Source organism: Pipistrellus kuhlii, unplaced genomic scaffold (assembly GCF_014108245.1).
Source record: "Pipistrellus kuhlii isolate mPipKuh1 unplaced genomic scaffold, mPipKuh1.p scaffold_m20_p_6, whole genome shotgun sequence".
Lineage (NCBI taxonomy): Eukaryota > Metazoa > Chordata > Mammalia > Chiroptera > Vespertilionidae > Pipistrellus > Pipistrellus kuhlii.
The window spans coordinates 54,601,841-54,622,855 of NW_023425562.1; the positions used below are offsets into that span (position 1 = coordinate 54,601,841).

The following is a 21,015-nucleotide window of genomic DNA, read 5'->3' on the forward strand; positions in this document are numbered from 1 at the left end:
TAATTTTTTTTCATTTCCTTCTTTAGTTTTCAAATAGTCTACAATAAGTGTGAATAATTTTCATTTTTTAATGTGTTTTATTTCAGAGAGGAAGGGAGAGGGAGAGATAGATAGAAACGTCAATTGAATGCCCCCTGCACACCCCCTAATTGCCGGCTGTCTCCTGCTCCCCCTTACCGGGGATTGAGCCTGCAACCCTGGCATATGCCCTGACCGGGAACAGAACCAGGGCCTCTGGTGCGTGGGACACAACTCAACCAGCTGAGCCTCACCGGACTGGCAACATTTTCATTTTTTAAACACCAAGTTTTAAAGTCAAGCCCTGAAGTCCTTAATTTCTCTTTAATCTATCATGGGAGGGGAGTTGTTTTCCTAAACCTTTTGAAATCTACCTCCTGATTAATAATATCTCTCACTATGTGCCAGGCATATATTGAAATAGAAACTAGTTAATCTCCATTTTACAGGTGAGGAACAGAGAGGTTACGTCTTGGTCCAGGGCAGACAGCTGTGCCAAGCTGCCGGTCTTAGACTACCCGGAACCTCCCATGACACATCCCTGGTGCCCACTACCCACATGGCCCCACGTACCAAGGTGTGTGTTGGTCACAAAGTTCCCCACTTCTGACAAGTCGGGAACCCCCTCTTCTCTGCTGACAGGGCCATCATTCCACATGAGGTCAAAGCCTCCCACCCGCTTCTCTCTTCCTGTGAGCCTGGATAGGCAGGAGACACAACGGGTTAGAGAAGGGGCACCTGGTAGGAACCAAAGACCCTGGCCAGGTTCCTGATCATCCCTGCAGCTGCTGGTCCCCACACTGTCAGAATGCCCTCCTTTGCCCATCCATCCACCAGCTGTTTCCTAGGTGCCCACACAGGTCTCAGAGGGGCTGTCCCCCACTTTTGTCCCATGGCTTAAACACTTGCCCTCGGTACTTCCGAATTCTGGTTTAAACTCTGCTGTCTCCCCCAGACCATAAATTTCATGAAGGCAGGAAGTGGGTCTGTTCTATTCTTTACTGTGTCCTCAGTGTGTGGCACAGGGCCTGACATATATGAGGCTCAAGTGTTTGTTGAATGACTAAATGATGGTAGATATAGTGGACACCCAAGGTTCCTCCTGCTCAGCATCCATTTTACCTTCTTTCAGCCTAAGAGTGCCTCGGTTTTTCCTTTGAGAACCATTCTCCCTCTCTCACTTACATGGCTCAGGTGAGGTTGACCCCATCCCCTGGGAGATGAACACAAGGCCTAGGCCTGGTTAATCAGAGTTATAATGATTGTTTCAGAGAGGGCATGTGACCCAAACCCCACTCATGAGCAATAAGAGTCAGCCCTCAAACTATTGCTGAAATAATTGAGAAAAAAACTAATAAAGAAGGAAAGATAAAAAGGAATGAGGGAGAGGGATGGAGGGAGGAAGGAATGGAAGGATAAAGCGATAGAGCGAGGGAGGAATGGAGGGAGTGATAGAGGTAGGGAGGTTAGGAGGGAAGGGTAGAGGGAGGGGAAGGAGTGAGAAGACAGACCAACCAACACATATTGAAGTCAGGCCCTGAATTTTCCTTATGGACACATTGTAATAACAATATATAGCCTCTCACTGAGCACTTACTGTAGTGCTAGGCAGTTGACAGTAAGTTATCTAGGTAAATTGACCTAACAATCCTGAGAGGTAGACACAGATGAGGAAACAAGCTCGCAGAGGTGGAATGACTGGTCCAGGGTCCCACTCTCAGGAAGTGTGTCCAGGAAATCCTGCCGGACCAAATCTCAGAAAGCTGTGGTCGTCTGCTCTGACCCAAGGGGCTGGGTCCTTGGACCAGGCTCCAACCCTGTGTGGACATCTCAGTCTCTCCGTCTATAAAATAGCGGGGCAGGCTAGTGTCTCTGAGGGCCGCTCAAGTCCAAGGTTCTGGGTTCTATCTCTTCTCGGGTGGGAGCCCCGATTGTCGGGTACGGGGTGCCTGAGAGGCTGTTCCCACCTGGCCTCCATGTCCACGATGTGCAGGGTGTCTTCCAGGAGGCAGGTCTTGAGCTCATAGTCCTCCTGGCTGCTGGCTGTCAGCGATGGGGACGCGTTGACCTCCAGGAGCCATCTGGGGAGGGAGGAGAGGGGGGTGTCTTAGGGTTACTGGTCCCTGGAGCTCCGGAAACTTCACTGAGAGGCTAGATGGGGTGCCTGGGCCTCATCCTCAATTCACCCAGAGTCACTCTCTCCACGTGGCTAAAACTTTTTGAAAACAACTGATACCCCACAGGGGCTGGGCTATGGTGAACTGGAAAGAGCATTCCATGTCCACAGGTCCGGCTGAGGCCAGCTCCAGGGGAGTGTTGCCCTGTAGGAGCGTGACCCAGGATTACATGATTGTCTTGTGTTTTCCAGAAAAGCCAAAAATCCAGATTTTGTGTGACCATCTCCCAATGTTTAGAGATTGTCACTGAACTTCAATGAAAAAGAAACAAAAACAAGATTCTGAAGGCCAAACTCCAGGTGACAACCCAATGGCCTCGTTTACAGCCTCTTGTTTTGTGTAACCCAGTCATTTACAGCCAGGAACCTGGGCACTGGAAGGGAATGGCTCACCCAGCAGGTCAGTGGGAGCCTCAGGTCCCACTTTCCACTATCTCCTGCCTCCTCCGAGTTTGTTTCCCCTGTCAGCATCCACTCTGATGCCCACAGCCGCGTCTTACCCCAGGCAGCTTTTGCATGACTTTTATCCCACGGGCACAGGAGAGAGACCCACTGGTACTGACCCTGTTTCTCTGAGCCTGGGCCTGATTTCGGTCTTGTCTTCTACTCCTGGCTCAGAAAGCCCCTCAGTACCATGCAGTGACCCTCAGGAGGTGCTGGGCCCCGTAGCTGCGGACTGGCGGGAGCAGCTCAGCCCAGGAGCTAAGACCATAGGTCTGGTTCTGCCCTTGACTTACTGGGTGACCTCAAGTTCCCAGAATAACCCCAAGGGTGTTGCATGAGGGCCATTGCTGTGGTCCCTGCCACCGCAGTTTGTTCTACTCATCAGTTCAACATCATGGACACTGAGGGATGCACCAAATTCTTGACAGGGATCAACCTGGTGAAGGCACTTTGCATCTGGAAAGCACCAGGGCTTACAGAGGGTCATTTTCTTGCTGGGACCAGAGGAGGATCCCCGACTCAGCGTATATTTAGGAAAGGCCTCTCAGTGCCAGCCATGAGGCTCAGTGCCCTATACTTCATTTATTCCTCACTACAATGTTATAGGCACAGCAACCATTTTACAATTGGGCAAACTGAGGCAACAGAAAGTGTGCCTAACTAGGAAGAGGCAGAGCTGAGGCCAGACCCAGGCTGTCTGGGTGGAACATGTGCCCTCTGGCTCTCCAGGGCCACAGGCCCATCCACTTACGGCTTGAGGTCCTGGTCTATGAGGATGTCATAGCCGTACAGCTCAAAGCAGTGCTTGTCACTGATGATCACCTTCTGCACGCTCTGCAGGCTCTTGATGAAGATGTTGTCCATGTCACTGAAGAGCGACTCCACTGCTTCTGGGCCGTGCTTGGACGCCAGGTACTGTCGGAAGCGCTGGAGCATCCATTTGCAGCCCTGGGGCCCGTGCACCCAGGTTGGGAGAGGGAGCCTTTGTTAACCGGGACCTGGGCTGCCCGGACCTTCCAACAATCAACGGGGCCCTCGGGCTTGGACTAGAGGAACCCATCCCTGAGGCCTATAACCAGGAGAACCCAAGGGTGTCCTTCCTTTTGGGACAAAGACTCTGTAAGCCCAAGGGGATGTGTCCAGCCAGAGAGTATGTGCCTCTCCTTCTAGAGCAGAGCCTAAACTCACAGCCCCAGTCCTTGCCCCAAATGCTCTGTGCAGGCCTCTTCCTGGGCCTACTTCCCGGATGACAGATTGCACTGACCATGTGTGCATCCCAAGGCCCAGAGAATGATCACCTGCTGTTTGTAGTAGGGTCGGGGGGTATGCAGGAGGCCCCCACTGTGCGGATATGAGCTGGGGGCCATTTCTCCCTGTGCACTTCTGTTCTGGCTCTTAACTCTTAGAAGTCATAGAATTCTAAATTTGAACCTGGCCTTGTAGGTTATTAGACAGAAGATAGGTAGATAGATGATAATAAATAGAAGCATATCTGTCAGGTCAGTAGGATAGCACATTTTGTCAGAGGGTATGCTAGTTTGGCTTATAACTTTTAAATATCCAGACACTATGCATGGGCCTCCGTTTGTACTCTTGCCCTGGGCACTGCAAATGGGAAGGGTGGGCCTGACTGCACTGAAAACTATGATCCCAAGACAAGCCTGTCCTGGGCTCTGTGGCACTCTAACTCATCACCCAGCCATCCCAGAGGCTGTGCCGGCGGGCGGAAGCCCAGCTTGCTCACCTTCTTTGGGTGGTAGTCAGGGGACGTCTTTTGCACGGCGACATTGGTGAGGTGCACATCTGGCCGAGGTTGGTGGTCAAGGATCAGTGCGGACAACAAGAGTGAGTCCTGCTCCATGTAGCCCCAGGGACCAAAGTAAGACCCTTCCTTGGGAATTGATGGGACAGGCACAAAAACAGCCCAGAGGTCACGCATGGGCTTTAGAGTCAGATGGGCCAGGGTTCAAATCCTGCCTGATTGTTACTGGCTCCGAGCCCTTAAGCAAAAAAAAAACTCTTAAAAGTCTATTTTCTTACATATTTGATGGGAGTACATCTACCTAATAAAAGAGTAACATGCTAATTGGCCATACCTTCACGATGCCCATCAGCCAATTAGGAGTGAGTATGCAAATTAACCCAACAAAGGTGGTGGGTTAATTTGCATACACAGGTGCCAAGCGGCTGGGGGCATTCTGCACCACCCCAGCCACTCCAGGCCTCTAGGCAGTGTGGGAAGGCAGAAAGGCAGCTCCAACCAGAGCAAAGGTGCTGCCGGCAGCCAGGGGAAGGAAGGCCCATTCTTGCATGAAACTTTGTGCATCAGGCCTCTAGTAATATGTTGACCTCACAGAACTATTTGAAAGATTAGATAACATTCTATATAGAAGCACCTCTTATAGTGCCAGCTATAGCTGTTATAATATTTTAACTCAAGAGGAGAACATTTTCTAACAACTAGAGAGACTAAATCCAGCCATCTTGGGATATTCTGTGCTTTCTGTCACCGGAGGGGTTTGTGCTGGGTGGCCACTTTGTAGGAATATTGAAAAAGTGATCCAGCTCTGAGGTGGGGTCAAGATGGCCTTTGAGGTCCCAGCTCTAAGAGTCTGCCTTTTGCTATCATCACCATGGTGACCACCAGTAACATCGACAACACTGTGGAGCTTACAGAGCATTTCTCACAAATCATCTCATTTGTTCCTCAAATTACTCCCATCTCAAAGAAGAGAAACGGAAGCTCAGAGAGGTAAAGGGACAGCCATTCAGAACACCCCTCCACCAACACTCTCCCTCCCCCAACACCTTCCCTCCCGCACTGCACTTCACCTCATGAAATAACCACGAGGTGTAACTTCCTCCAGGCTGACTGGGAGGTAGAGGTTCTAGGTAACTAACCCAACGGTAATTCCCCAAAACACGTGCTGCTCCCTGTTTGCAGCATGTCCGGCAGAGGAAGGCGGGCATCTTCGTTAGCACCATTGTTCTAGAATGTCTTCTTTAGAGATTTCCAAATACTTTTTTTTCCAAATTTGTCTGAGACTTCTTCTATCGTAATTTCAAAAGAATAAGCACATAACAAGCCACTAAATAATCAAAAGAGCCCTTAGGTTTATGGCCAACCGAGTTTTGAAAAGTGTGCCAAGGCAGGTCAGTGGGGGCAAGCATAGGCTTTTCAACAAATGGGCCAGGACGCCTGGATATGCACATGTAAGAGAATAAGGTTGGACCCTTCCTCATACTATAGACAGAAATTAACTCCAAATGCATCTTGGACCTAAACAGAAGAGCTAAAACTTTAATTCTCTTAAAAGTAAAACATAGAAATAAGCTTAGTCAGAGCTCCTTAGATGTGACACCAAAAGCATGAGTGACAAAAGAAAGAGTAGATAAGTTGAACCTCATCAGAATTAAAACCTTTTGTGCTTCGCTCTGGCCAGTTTTCAGTAGTTAGAGCACCAACCTGTGGACCAAAGGGTTGAGGGTTTGATTCCTGGTCAAGGGCACGTACCTTTGTTGCAGGTTTGATCCCCGGCCCCCAGTCAGGACACATGTGGGAGGCAACCAATCTAAACGTCTCTCTCACTTTAATGTTCCTCTCTTTCTCTCTCCCCTTCCTCCCTCCCTTCCACTTTCTCTCTAAAGATCAATGGAAAAAAACATTCTCAAGTGAGAATGAAAACACACACACACACACATATACTCCAAAACAACTTTTGTGCTTCAAAGGACATTATCCAGAAAATGAAAAGGTGGAGCACAGGATTTTTAGGGCAGTGGAAATACTCTGCATGATACAATAATGATGGAGACATGTCATTATGCATTTGTCCAAACCCATAGAAGTTACAGCCTTAATGTAAATTATGGACTTTGGGTGATTATGATGTGTTGATGTGGGTTAATGTTGATAACAGGGGAGGCTATGTGTATTTGTGGAGGCAAAATATGTGGGAAATCTCTTTACCTTTCTCTCAGTTTTGCCGTGAACAACAAAAAGTCTTTAAAAATAAATGACAGCCCACAAAAATGGAAGAGGATATTTGTAAGTCATGTATCTAAGAAGGAAATACTATTTAAAAAATAGGTAAAGAACTCCTATAGCTCAACAATTAAAGAGGCAAATAATCCAATTTAAAAGAGGGCTAAGACTTTGAGTAGACATTTCCCCAAAGAAGATTTACAAATGCCCAACAAGCACATGAAAAGATGTGTAGCTTGTCCAGTGTGGCTCAGTGGTTGAGTGTTGACTATGAACCATGAGGTCAACCAAACTAGAATCTATTCCTGGTCAGGACATATGCTTGGATTGTGGGCTTGATCCCCAATGCGGGGCATACATGTGGCAGCCAATTAGTGATTCTCTCTGATCATTGATTTTTATATATCTCTCTCCCTCTCCCTTCCTCTCTGAAACCAATAAAAAATTGAACCCTGACCTCCTGATTCACAGGTCAACGCTCAACCACTGAGCCACACTGGCCAGGCTGTTTCTACATTTTACTATTTCAATGTTGAGGTGAATATTTTTGTATTTTGTGTTTATATATTGACTAATTTATCTATAAACAATATATATCAAACTATTATATATTTTTATGCACAATTATAAAAGTCAGGTTAAAAACATGTCTTAAGGCTTTGTGATCCAAAGTTGGTTTATTATTTTAAAAGTTGGTGTGTAATATCTGAAGCAAATGTGGCAAAATATTAATATCTGTTCTACTTGATGTTAGATGCATGGATTTCTGCAGTTTTAAAATATTTTTTTTAATCTTTCAATATTAAAAGTTAAAAACAATTAGAAGGGGTGGAAAATGACACACAGTCACTCACTGGGGAAGCAGCAAAGCCTCATTAAATAGAAACTCGCGCTGGGCCTTGGTCTGTTTGAGAAGTGCCCGTGACGCCTAGAAGTCGGCAAACACTTGGAAATGGGAGAGCGGTGCCCCTCCTTGTCCTCAGCAGCCACTCTGGGCTTGGCACTGTTCTAACTACATTACCTGCATCATTTAATCTTAATTAAAACCAAATAAAATGAAAACAAGATGGAAAACAAAATGAAATTAAAATAAATTTGATGGCTTGCATCTGATAAATGCTTGTTAGATTAAAAAAAAAAAAAGAGCACATACACACACACACACACACACACACAGGAAATGTTGACGTTGGTAAAAAAAAAAAAAAAAAATTCTCAGGAGGGCCTACTCCCACCCTAACATGCAGGCAAGGCAAATGCATTACCTTGGACAGTCACTTAATCGAATGATGGAATTAAGGCTGACTGCTGTGAATTGGCTAAAAGCATTAGCTGGATCACCCAGATCAGCAGCTCAGCAGCCTCATCTTCCATTCCCGTCTCTCCCATAAGTAGGCAATCCAACCCTGCTGATTTACCTTTGAGTATTCCTGCGCTGTTTATTCCTTTTTATCTGATGCTCGGGTCTAAAAATCTTAAAAACATTTAAAAATATTTTTACTAATTTCCAAGAGGAAGGGAGAGGGAGAGAGAATCGTTGATGGGCTGCCTCCTATCCCCCACTGGGATGGAGCCCGCAAACTGGACATGTGCCCTGACAGGGAACTGAACCACGGCCTGCTGGTACATAGGTTGATGCTCAACCACTGAGCTACACCGGCCAGGCTTAAAAACATTTTTTGATGTTGATATTTTAAACAGACAATAGATTCACATGATTCAAAAGGTATAAGGATGTATATAAGGAAATGGCGCCTTCACACCAGATTATTTCATATCAGTCCATAAAGCATTTCCCCCATTCCTTTTTAACAATGAACCTGGTCCATTGTATGAATGAACCACTCCTCTAGCCGTTTCCTGTTCTTTCACTTTCACAAACGAGGTTGTACATACAGTGAATAGCCTTTAAGCCTCCGTTTTCCTACCTTGTGAGCGGAGCTGTAGGAGAAAGAGCCAGAAGGAGAATTGCTGGGTCAGAAGGTATGTGCATTTGTCTTTCAATGGACATTTCCCAGATTGCCTCCTAATAAGGCACCAATGTACACGCCCACCAGTAATGTATGCATTCTCCCAACCTTTCCAACACAGAGTCTTATCAAATCTTTGTTCCCTACCAATTAGATGGGTGCAAATGGCATTGTATTTGAGTGAATGAGTGAACCAATGACTAGGCACTGAAGAAAAGGGTGTGAAAGGATGTAAGGCTCTCCAAAGGGGCTCAAAGTGTCCAATCTTATGAATACTAACAGATGTGAACATTAGATCCAGCGAATACCAATCAAGGCGAATGGCAGGACCATCCAGCAGGACTGTGTAGGGTGAGCTGCTCTGAGCGGAGCAGGGCTGTTGTCCTCAGATCGCTGGGGCCTCTCACCCCCACAAGACTGGAAGCTCCAGAGGGAAGGGACCAAGCCTGTTTCTCCTGTGCCCAGACCAGAACCTGGCATCCAGCAGGCGCTCAGCACACATCTGTGGGATGGATGAGCTCTCTCCAGACTGCCAAAGGACAGGAAGGGAAGGGTGCATGGGGGGTGAGGGGGTGCGATCCCAGGATACACTGGTCATCAATGCTGCTGAGTGTGAAGCGGGTGTTGGAGAAGCGGGCGAAGCCGTCCCGGTACAGCCAGGCCCGCAGGGGGATGTACTGTGGCAGAGGAGGGAACGGAGGAAGACAAAGAGGAAGGGCAATAAATACGTGTGCTTTCACGCTTACTAGCTTTCGTGCCTGCTGTTCCCTCCACCTGGTGGGCCCTTCCTTCTATCCCACATCACCCTTCCAGAATCTGCTCCAATATCAGCTTCCTTTGATTCTACCCCCCTCTTTCTCTGGGGTGGGGCAGGGGCAAGATGCAGAAGAAAACAAAATGATGGGCTTCTTCTCTGCTCACCCCCACGTGTGACACCCCCACCTCAGGGTGTGTCCACAGTTCCCATTGGACGGTGGGTGAGCTTATCTCCTTATATCCAACATAGAGCAGTGCACCATGGAGGTTTAAATGTTCGTTGAATGAATGGCCTGGCCGGTGTGGCTCAGTGGTTGAGCATGACCCATGAACCAGGAGGTCATGGTTCAGTTCTCGGTCAGAGCACATCCTTGAATTTCAGGCTCAATCCCCAGTAGGGGGCGTGCAGGAGGCACTTGATCAGTGATTTTCTCTCATCACTGATGTTTCTATTTCTCTCTCCCTCTCCCTGCCTCTCTCTGAAACCAATAAAAACATTTTTTTTTTTTAATGAATGAATGGGTGCAGGGAGAGAGAAACTCCTTAATTAAGAGACTAGTAGGTTCTGGAACTAGGCTGCCTGGATTGTAATCCCAGCTCTCACCAGCTGTGTGACCCTGAGCAAGTCATTCAACCCCTCATCTGTTTCCTCGCCTGTGAAATGAGTAACAGAACCTCCCTCCCTGGTTAGTAGAGGACTGAAGAAGATAAAACATGCTAACTCTCAGAGCCTGGGACTTGGTAGGCTCTCAATAAATGTTAGTTGTGGTTACCATAGAGAACAGAATGAATAAAAGGGACAGGTAGAGGGCACATCCAGATGCTGGGCGTCTAAGATGGTAAAACTTAGATCATTTACCAGCCCTCACTCGCCCTCAGTGGTCCCCCCACACTCTTCCAGGCAGACAAAGTCAGACACACTCACACAGGGGCCCCAGAATGGCTTTTGGCCCCTGTCCCTGAGTCCAGCGGCCCCTTACCCACGCTGGAGGAGGGCACCTGTCTTAGTTACTCACCGACATCACCAGCACGTAGACACGCAGGTCAAACTTGCGGCCTGTGAGGCAAGGAAGTAATTAATGTAACAAACACTGGTTGTCAGGCACTGTGCTGGGTTTGGGGTATGGCAGTGGACCCACTGGTATGAATGCCAATAAAAAACACACAAAGTGCAGGTGTCTCCCTCACCCAGGCAGGAGAAACCGCATGACCAGAGGCCCAGGGAGGTAAAGACCTTGGGCCAAGAGCTGAGTGGAGGGAGACGGGGTCAGCAGGGGCCAGGTCATGTGCAATGTTTGGATTTTGGTCCACCCGCCCTGTGGAAAGCCGCTGAGGTGTCACTGCCTCTGGCTCCTGTGTTAGCGGGGACAGAGCAGCAGCGGGCACAGGGAGGAGGCCAGCACAGCTGTCCAGGAGAGAGGACAGTGGCAGCACAGGGATGTGGGCGGCCAGACAGATTCAAGAGCTGGGAGATTGGTGAAGAACCGAATGTGGGAGGGGAAGAGAGGGATACACCCAGAACGGTCTGACTTCTGGCTTAGCAACACGGGGAGACTGGGGTTGTGTCCCTAGATGGGAGGTCTGGAGAGTGAACCAGATGGTGTGGGAGGACAGGGCTGGATTTCTGCATGTGGGGTTTAAGTGGCTGGGAGATGCTTAGAGGGGGATGCTCAGGACTTGGGGTGTGGGGGCAAGGTCTCCACAGAAAGCTGAGACATGCCACAGAGAGAAGGCGGGGTCACTGGGGGAGACAGGGGAGCGGGGAGGAGAGGCCAAAGGGCTGCCCTGGAGAAGAATATTACCCAAGGGCTGAGAGGTGGCGAGTGGATGAACAGTATTTAATGATGCCCTTTAGCACCCGCCCCTCTCAGATGCTGAGACCCCCAGAGCCACGCCCCCCTCACATGCCTGACATGCCTGCATTTCACAGGCCCCGTGCGGGGAAAGCAGATGTGCAGATGCCCCGGGGTATTCTGCAGAGACTTCATGGGAGGGGACCAGGTCGTGTGAACACAATGAAAACCACTGGGTGAATTGTGTGTATGTGACTATATCTCAATAATGCTGTCATTGAAAAATAGGAAAAGAGGGCATTTGGGCAAAGTGAACAAAGTAAAATAACTTTGCCCAAGGTCACACAGCTCTAAGTGGCAAGGTCGGGATTTGAACCCAGGCAATCTAGCTTAATGGAACCCACAACCATTGACAGACTCACCTCAGGCCCTAGGCCCCTGCAGCTACCTCTCCCTCCAAGTCTACCCACAGGTGACTCCTAGCTGTCACTCAGGTTTCAGCTCACCCGTCACCTCAGAGAGGCCCTCCCTCACTCTCTGTCCCAGCACCCCGCTTGATTTACTTCATAACACTCTGTGGAACTAGCTTAATAGCTTATTTGTTTGGTTCTGGTTTAATGCTGTCTGCTCATCTAGGGCATAAGTTCCATGAGAGCAGGGTCGGCAGCCAGCACTCAGGACACTGGCCGGCACTGAGTAGGTTCTTTATAAATATCTGTTGGATAAACACATGAATGAGTTGGTTCTTGGAAAATGAGGGGAGTTTTAGGGAACCAAGGAGGGAGGGAGAAGGGCATGCCGGGCAGAGGAGCGGCACAGGCGACAGCGAGGAGGTGGGAGAGTGCAGGACAGATCTCCATCTTTGCATCAAATCACGCCTGGCGCCAGGCCAAGCCCTCAGTAGGCAGGCTGCTAGTCAAGGCTGGTTGACTGACTGACTGACTGATGACGGACCACGCAGTGGGAGAGCAGGGAGCAGAGACAGTCCTCACCTCCTATCAGATAGGGGTTTTCGATATAACGCTGCGCTACATAATTCTCCACAGGAATTTCTTCTTTCTGGTCATCCGAACATCTTGAGTCCTAGTTATAACGATAATAATAATAATTAATTATTATTATTATTATTAACATTTATTGAGCATATCCTGTGCACTAGGCACTGTCTTACACACTCTACTTGAGGTATATCATTTGATCCTTCAATCAACCCTATCAGGGAAATTGTAATGTCACCCCCGTTTTACAGATGAGAAATTAAATCACAGGGAGGGGGAATGACTTGCCCAAGGTGACATGCGGGTCAGTGGCACTGCTGGGAAGTGGACCCACACAGATTGGGTCCAGAACCTGGCATTTAACCCAATAGGGCAGCCACTGGCCATATGTGGCTATGTACATTTAAACTGGTTAAAAGAAAGTGAATTGACATACTACAGCAAGGATGACCTTGGAGAGATCATGCTAAGTGAAAGAAGCCAGACACAAAAGGACAAATATGGTTTGATTCCACTTGAATGAGGTACCTAGATGAATAAAATTCATGTAGACAGGAATGGAAAGGTGGCCTCCATGGGCTGGCGGGAGGGGAGGACGGAGAATTGCTGTTTAATGGGCACAGTGTCAGCTGGGGAAGATGAAGACATTCAGAAGATGGTTGGTGGTGCTCGGCCTATGTGGCTCAGTGCTTGAGCATCAGCCTATGAACCAGGAGGTCACAGTTCGATTGCCAGTCAGAGCACATGCTCGGGTTGTGAGCTTGATTCCCAGTGGGGGATGTGCAGGAGGCAGCCGATCAATGATTCTCTCTCATCATTCTCCCTCTCCCTTACTCTCTGAAATTAAAAAAAAAAAAAAAGCAAATGTTTGGGTTTTTTTTTTTTTACACAGATGGTAATGGTTGTACAACAATGTAAATGGAATGAATGTCACAAAACTGTATACTTAAATATGGTTAAAAGGGTAAGTTTTACATATATTTTACCACAATAAAAAAGAAAATAAGCCAAAACCGGTTTGGCTCAGTGGTAGAGCGTCGGCCTGCGGACTGAAAGGTCCCGGGTTCGATTCCAGTCAAGGGCATGTAACTTGGTTGCGGGCACATCCCCATCGATGATTCTCTCTCATCGATGTTTCTAACTCTCTATCCCTCTCTTCCTCTCTGTAAAAAATCAATAAAATATATATTTAAAAAAGAAGGAAATAGGTTAAAAACCCAGTCCTTCAGTCACATTAGCCACATTTCTGGCCAAGGTCAACAAGTGCTAGTGGTCACCATATCGGGAAGCACACAGGGAACACCATTTCCACCCCTGTGGAAAGTTCCATTGGTCAGTGCTGCCTGTGACCACTCAGGCCCCAGGGACATGCCTCTCCCTCCTCTGCCTGCTCATGCTTTGCTGGCCAGCCCAGCTCCAGGAGACAGCGGTGACCTCACACACGTGCGCAGCGCCTCAGCCTGCACAGCCCTTGCCACTCACACTGTTCCCTGCAGAGGAACTTGGTGAGAAAGCTGAGGCCCAAAGGCAAGCCTCACACACTTGTTGAGGTCACAGGACAGACCAGTGGCAGGGGGCCCCGAAACCCAGGGATTCTGGCCCCAAGGGTGGCCCCAAGCTATTTCAACACAGAGGCAGCCCTTCTTAGGACCCGGATGCCCCCATATAGGTACTCACGTGGCTGCCAGAGGGATTGACAGCACTCTGGGCCTGCTGGGCCTGCAAGCTGGTGAGCTTTTTCCCAGCAGTGCCCTGATAGTTTCATGGAAGGAGTCAGGATATGCGGTGGAGGGAGGAAATTCATTGATTGGGCACCTGCTGTGAGCCTGCTAGTGCAGTAGGTGCTGGATGTGTAGGAGTTTGATCATCTTGCTCCTCTCACCCATCCTGCACTGTTACCATCTCTAAGGTTCAAAGAGGTTCAGCAATTTCCCCAAAACCACACAGCTTCTGGGTATTGGAGGCCAGATTGGAACCAGAATTTCTACTGAGTCATGTCTTGGGACATGATAGGGGAAGAGGGGACTAGGACCTAGGAAGTTAACCAAACTGCCCCCAGCTGGGTAAGCAGGAGGCCCAGGTAATGCAATGTTCTCAGGTTTCAGGCATATTAACTCATTCTCAGCAGGTACTGTTACTCCCGTACTTCTCCCTCATTTAGCTGGGCACAGAGAGGTGAAGTAACTTGTCCAAGGTCACACAGCTATTAAGAGGCAAGATCAGCATTTGAACCCGGGCAATCTGGTTCCAGAGACTTTGTACCCATTGGGAGGACCCATGGGCAGAACTTCTCTGCCAGCCCTTCAAGTTTTCAGGGAGGGAAAGAAAGGCTCCTTGTCCCAGTGAGCACAGAGGGTTTAGGGAGGAAGCGGGAGAGGCGAGCTCACCTTCCTCCAGTCCATGATGTCCTTCAGCTTCCGGAATAGGAAGATGCCCTTCCCCTGGGACCGGGCTACCTGGGGTGGGGGTGGGGGGGATGCAGAAAGGTCAGCATTCGGCTCTTTGTGGTTCCTGGTGTACCCCATATGCCGGGACCCTCCCCAGCACGTCTGTCTCCATCTCCCTCATGGCCCTCCTGCTCTTCCCTGAGGAATGGCCCAGCCCAGCCCTGAGGAGGTGGAACAGGGAAGGTGCTACGCCTGGAAGGAGGGTGAGGCAGAGAGGAAAGTGAGAGACCAGCTGAGCTCACAAAGGCATCAGTTGCATGAATAATACAAAAGAGCGGATGATTAAAAAACCCATTTCTAGCAGTCCTGGGAACATAGCATCCAATTCTTTTTTTAGAAATCAATTTGCCTTCCTAATTAGGTTTTCCTTCGGCTAATCCTGAAATCAGTCTGCCTTCCCTGAATGCCAGCATGGATAATTCATAGCTTCACAGAGGCGAGGGGCTGGGAGAATCTTTAATATAATGCAAAGCCCTCAGTACCAGAGGCTTTACTTCCTCCGTGACATCCTCTTCGACGGTCACCTGCCTGGCCTGGCACATCCATTGGTTGCAGAGTAGCTCTATTAAGCAGTCATCCGAAAGGTATACAGTAGGTGTCTACTGTGTGCTGGGCATTATGCTATAGCAATAACCTCGTGAAGTTTTCACAGCCTAACTTGTTTTGAGCTAAATTTTGCCTGCCTGGCTCCGGCGTCTAGGACCCCCTAGGACGAATCTGATTCCTGGGTCCGTTAGTTATCTTCAGCCACTGAGCAGGCCCCCCAAGTCATTTTTTCCTCCAGCATGAAGGCCTTTAGAAGAAAAAAACTCATTTCTCTCTCTTCTCCCCTGAGCACGGCCCTGCTGGCCACTGTGGGGCTCTCTGTACAATGTGGGGGCAGGCAGAGTTGTCAGGCTCGGCTGTGCAGGTGGCCCCCCTACACAAAGGGCTCCCAGTCATGGGGGCAGTGGGGGCTGAAACCCCGCCTTCTCTGTCTGCTGTGCTGTGCACCCCGGTTCAGGTTGGGTGTGCCCAGGAGACGGGGTGTCCAAAAACGGCGGAGCACTATGGTGGCGCAGGGGCAGCAGCATGCACAGCTGTTTTGGAAAGCAACTAATAATCAGTGTGCTCCAAGGGCTCCCAAGAGTTCATGGCCGCACAAAAGATTTACATTCACTTCACAGAAGACAATGAAGAGGCACTTTAGAAGTCTCACACTTTTAAGTTCCAATGAAAACAATGAAGAGGCACTCAACTGCATCAGTGTTCAGAAAAATGCCAGCGAAAACTGCAACATGACACCACTACACACTCCCTGGGAGTGACTGACACAGAAGACAGGCAAGTCCTAGTGCTGGGGAGGCTGTGGAGGGGCTGGCACTCTCACCGGTGCGGAGAGTGTGGGGTGTGTGGAAACTCTTTGGCAGCATCCCCTAGGCTAGTGTTTCCCAAACTTGTGACATATGTGTACCCCTTCTATAATTTTCGTAACGCTGAGTACCCCTTGTACTCATGAGAATGTAGAATTAGGTGCAGCTTAGCACGGTGCAGTGCATATCCCCACCAAACTCCGGTGCAACGCGTACCCCCACCAAACTCTTCCCAAACCGCACTTTGGGAAACACTGCACTGAACACAGGCACCCCTGTGGCTCAGCAATTCCTCTCCTGGGCCCTTACACAGGCGCATGGGCACCCACGGGCATGTGCAGGAACGCCCATGCAGCACAATTCATAATAGTTCCAACCTCAATACTCCCAAGTAGACAAATATTCACTCAGTAGAGCAGTAAACAATGATGATAAATCATAATTTGCATTTAACTGGGATTGAGGGCGATGTCCAGCTGCTCCGCTAACCATCTCTGGAGTCAACCTATCATCATAACTTTAGAAGTCTCACACTTTTAAGTTCCAAACCCAAGGGTTTGTTCTTACATTCCCTGAGAGTGACAGCCCAGCTCTGTCCCACACCAAGTTTACTGAATCAGACTCCGTGGGAGGGAGGCGCATTACTAAGCTCTCCAGAAAATTCCCATTTACTCTCAAGTCTGAGAATTACTGCTGTACTCAGTGTTGTTCAGGGACAGGGGCAATGGCAAACGCATTAATTCCCTTTACCGCTGAGGAAATGGACTCAGAGGGGTTGAGTGACTGCTCAGGATCTCAGAGCTCATAAGTGGCAGCTACAGGGTTAGAACTCAGGCTAGCCTGGCCTGTTTGGCTCAATGGACAGATAGGGTGTCGGCCTGAGTATTAAGGGTCCCAGGTTCCATTCTGATCAAGGGCACATGCCCAGGTTACAGGGGAGGCGCAGGAGGCAGCCAATCAGTGATTCTCTCTCATCATTGACATTTCTACCTCTCTTTCCCTCTCCACACCTTACACCCAAGACAGGGTGCCTCAGCTACTCAGGAAGGAGAGCAAGTATGCGCACACACACACACACACACACACACACACACACACACACAGCCAAGATCCCTCCTCTTAATTACAGCTATAAAGGCCGTGGGCTGGGAAAAGGAATCAACTTAATATGCGAGTGCTCGCTCCCAATTAGCACAGACTATCATGGAGAGGATAATGGCTGCTGGGAGCTGGAACCCGCAGGTGGGCTGCAGCGTCCATCTGCCTAAGCCCTTGTGCTCAGCTTCGCGCCTCCTCACTGTGCCTCTCAGGCAGGGATGCCAGCCTTCCGGCAGACGGATCAGGAGGCCGGGGGAGGTCCGGCTCAGTCTTCGCTCACTGAGCATTTCTGAAAAGCTTGAATAAGTAGGTCTAAGCTCCTCACCGTCACAGTGGGACTGGTAGGACCTCCTCCCAAGGACCACAAGACCTGGGCAGTGCAAGGACGCACTTCCCACCAAAGCCGGTTTGGCTCAGTGGTAGAGCGTTAGTCTGCAGACTGAAAGGTCCCGGGTTCGATTCCGGTCAAGGGCATGTACCTTGGTTGCGGGCACATCCCCAGTGGGGGGTGTGCAGGAGGCAGCTGGTCGATGTTTCTCTCTCATTGATGTTTCTGGCTCTCTATCTCTCTCCTGTTAAAAATCAATAAAATATATTTAAAAAACAAACAAAAAAAAAAACAAACCGCACTTCCCATCCATGTCTCGGGTTTCCTTTATGGCAGGAAGAGAGGCAGGGATCTGAGCTCCAGCAAGGCCCTGGATTCACTGCTGGATTCACTGCCCTGGTGCCCTGAGGACCACATGTTCCCCTACCAAACGCTTATTGAGCACCTATGGTGTACTGGCATTCCTAGCTGCTGGGTCCACACCCTGCGGAGAGGAGATGAAGTTGGCCCCTCAGGCGAGGCAGGCGGTGCATCTGAGACAATTACCAGGCAGGGTCCTGTCCTGAGATGCGCCCTGGGACAGCCCTGCCCCCTGGTCCTTGGCACTGGGCACTCACAGGCTTCATGATCCAGGTGATCCCTGGGTTTTTACGGAACTCCTCCACAAACAGGTGGTACTCGCACGGCATCTCGAAGGTTTTGGGGAAGAAGTCGCACTTGGCTGCCTCCAGCTTTCCTGCCTCGCGCTCCAGCTGTTTCCGGAACCGCTTCAGGTTCTTGACCATGTAGTTCTTGCGGGTCAGCTGAGCAGGGGGTGAATGGGCAGGCCATTAGCCCCACTCCACCTCCAACCCCACCCATCCCAACTGCCCCACTGCCTCCATTGTCTGGCCCACGAAGTAACAGTGACTTTGACTAACTAAGCGTAACTTTAGCCTGCTATTCTCTCATTCTCCCCACTTTACAGCTGAGGAAGTGGAGGCTCAGAAAGGTTTAGGAGGTTGCCCAGGGCTATGCAGCTAACAGGCAGCACAGCCAGGCTTTGACCCAGGTCTGATTGTGCCATACAAACTTTTAAAAATTTCCCACTCCTGGCTTCTCCAGCCTCATCTTTGTGTTCTGGTCCCACCTGGACCTCCCTCCTATCTCTAGATTCCAAACTGTTCAACTTGTCTCTACCCTGAGGTCACCCAGGCGCTCAAGCATCCTGCTCCTTTGGCCCTTGTGCCCAAGCCAACCTGACCTTCACATCTCTACTGCCGAACCACCACCCAGCCCGGACCTCCAACCCCACCCCAAGACAGCCTATTCCTCAGGCCTTAGATCCTTACTCCCTCTCACTAGTTAGCCCGTCATATATCTACTGTACACATTGCCCACCTGGCATGCACACCTTTCATCCTGGTTCTTGTAACCCCAAACTAGTTCCTGTTCATTGCTACAACCAGTGGCAGGCATTGGCTGACTCAGTCCCCTCAGCCCACCAGCTTACCTCGTAGTGGTTTCGGAAGTGACTGATCCGCACGTGTTCATCCATGTAGGTGTGGTCGAAGTTCTCCCGGAGCCAGCTGACGTCACACCAGTAGAAATCCCACTCCCCTTCGCTGGGAGTGGGGTGGGACAAAGGTCATGGCCTGAGGACCTCCGCACTGCCGGGAGTCTGGGGCCCTGGGAGGTACAGCTAAGGGGTCAGCAGCAGTGTGTCTATTAGGAGTCTCCAGGAGGTGGCCGTGGGCCACTGCTGACCACAACCTGCTTTGGTAGGCTAGAATGACAACCAGAGAAACATTCCTACCAAGATCCAGGCTGGTGGTTTCCAGTGAGTTCAGATATTACTTCCTGGCACATATTGGCCAAATTGCTCTTCTATAATTATCCCCACTATAATTATCCATGTCAGACAGACACACCCTTCATATCACAGCCCCCACCACTCCCTATGGCCTGTGACAAGCAGCCAGCCTCACCTGATCATGTTACCTGCCTGGGTCTTGGAAGCATCCTGGGGCTGCCACCCCCACGCTCACATTACCAAGCAGTGGAATTAGGTAACATTTGCAAGACCCTTTGAGTTCAAAAGGCCCTTTCTTACTGAATCCTCAGAGCAGCAGCTCTGGAAGTGACTAGGATCACACCTCGAGCCCTAGGACAAGGATGGGCTTGCTCACCCAGGACAGAGCATCAGGATTCACACCCAGGCCTGCCTGACTCCAAATTCCGACCTTATTCTTCACCACCATGACAGGGAGAGAGACAGAGACCAGACTGATCTATAAATCTGACACCAGAGCTGGGGTGGAGGTGCTTGAAAAAGATGTGAACTAAAATAATACCTCCATGATTACTTCTAAATTTTTAAGTAAAAAATTAGATATAACTGAAGTCCCATGTATCTTCTTTCCTGCCCCAAAGGAAGCTACTAGCCTGAATGTGGTGTGTGTCATTTCTATGAATGCTTTTACAGCTTTACTATGTACATGAGTGTATTCATCTACAGCACATGGCCTTGTTTGGCATGTTTTTAAACTTTCTAATAGCTAATACTTATTGCTTACCATGTGCTTGACGCTGTTCTAAACACTACAAATATTAACTCATTGACCCTCATAGCAATCCTAGGTATTATTGGGTCGGCAACTAAGTACTTGCGGATTTTTTAAAGAAAATCAAAGACAATTTTTTCATGGAACTAAATAACTTTATTCTGTAATGTATTGCCCATTTTGATCAATGACCTCTTGCCATCTTTCAGGCAGCATCATAATCCCACGTTCAAAAAACTTCTGGTTTTTATTAGCAAAAAACTGAATCAGGTACGATTTGACATCATCATCATTATTGAAATTTTTACCATTCAAGGAGTTTTGTAAAGATCGAAACAAAAAGTAATCAGATGGTGCAAGGTCAGGACTATATGGTGGATGTGGCAAAACATCCCAACCAAGCTCCATTAATTTTTGCCGAGTGACCAAAGATGTGTGTGGCCTTGCATTGTCATGATGGAATACAACACCTTTTCGATTTGTCAATTCAGGCCGCTTTTCTTCAACTGCATTGTTTAATTTCATTAGTTGTTCAATGTAGACATCAGAATTGATCGTTCGGTTGGGTGGTAAGAGTTCAAAGTAGACAATTCCTTTGTAATCCCACCAAACTGATAACAAAACCTTCTTTTGATGAATATCAGCTTTTGATGTTGTTTGAGTTGGTTCACCTGGCCTGCTCCACGATCTTTTCCGCTTGATATTGTTGTAAACAACCCATTTTTCATCGCCAGTTATCAGTCGTTTTAAAAATGGATCATTTTCATTACGTTTCTTTAGCAAATCGCAGCTGCTAATGCGTTGCGTTAACTGTGATTCTTTCAGTTCGTGAGGAACCCATGTATCGAGTTTTTGAACATAGCCAAGTTGTTTTAAGTGATTTTCAATGCATGTATGTGATACATGAAGCTTCTCTGCAATCTCACGTGTTGTACTGTGACAGTCCGAATTGATTATTGCTTTGATTAGGGCGTCATCAACTTCAACTGGACGACCAGAGCGTTTTTCATCTTTGAGTGAAAAATCACCAGAACGAAATTTGGCAAACCAATTTTGACACTGCCGTTCTTTTAAGGCTTCGTCACCATAAACAGCACATAACTTTTT

At 48.8% G+C, this 21,015-nt stretch overlaps 1 protein-coding gene across 2 annotated transcripts in view; it reads right to left on the reverse strand.

The window, feature by feature from the left end:
• Window positions 1-21,015, reverse strand: part of TTLL9 (tubulin tyrosine ligase like 9) — a 34,975-nt gene that overhangs the window by 4,829 nt on the left and 9,131 nt on the right. Inside the window, exons 4-14 of one of the 2 annotated variants that reach the window (XM_036418612.2) lie at window positions 18,858-18,969; window positions 17,983-18,168; window positions 14,528-14,596; window positions 13,818-13,892; window positions 12,135-12,225; window positions 10,366-10,406; window positions 9,183-9,270; window positions 4,383-4,441; window positions 3,390-3,586; window positions 1,986-2,099; window positions 592-716 (exon numbers count right to left, since the gene is read on the reverse strand). In XM_036418612.2, the coding sequence (XP_036274505.1) occupies window positions 592-716; window positions 1,986-2,099; window positions 3,390-3,586; window positions 4,383-4,441; window positions 9,183-9,270; window positions 10,366-10,406; window positions 12,135-12,225; window positions 13,818-13,892; window positions 14,528-14,596; window positions 17,983-18,168; window positions 18,858-18,969 (1,157 nt within the window). The remainder of the gene's footprint in view (window positions 1-591; window positions 717-1,985; window positions 2,100-3,389; window positions 3,587-4,382; window positions 4,442-9,182; window positions 9,271-10,365; window positions 10,407-12,134; window positions 12,226-13,817; window positions 13,893-14,527; window positions 14,597-17,982; window positions 18,169-18,857; window positions 18,970-21,015) is intronic. The other variant, XM_036418613.2, reaches the window with a different exon arrangement.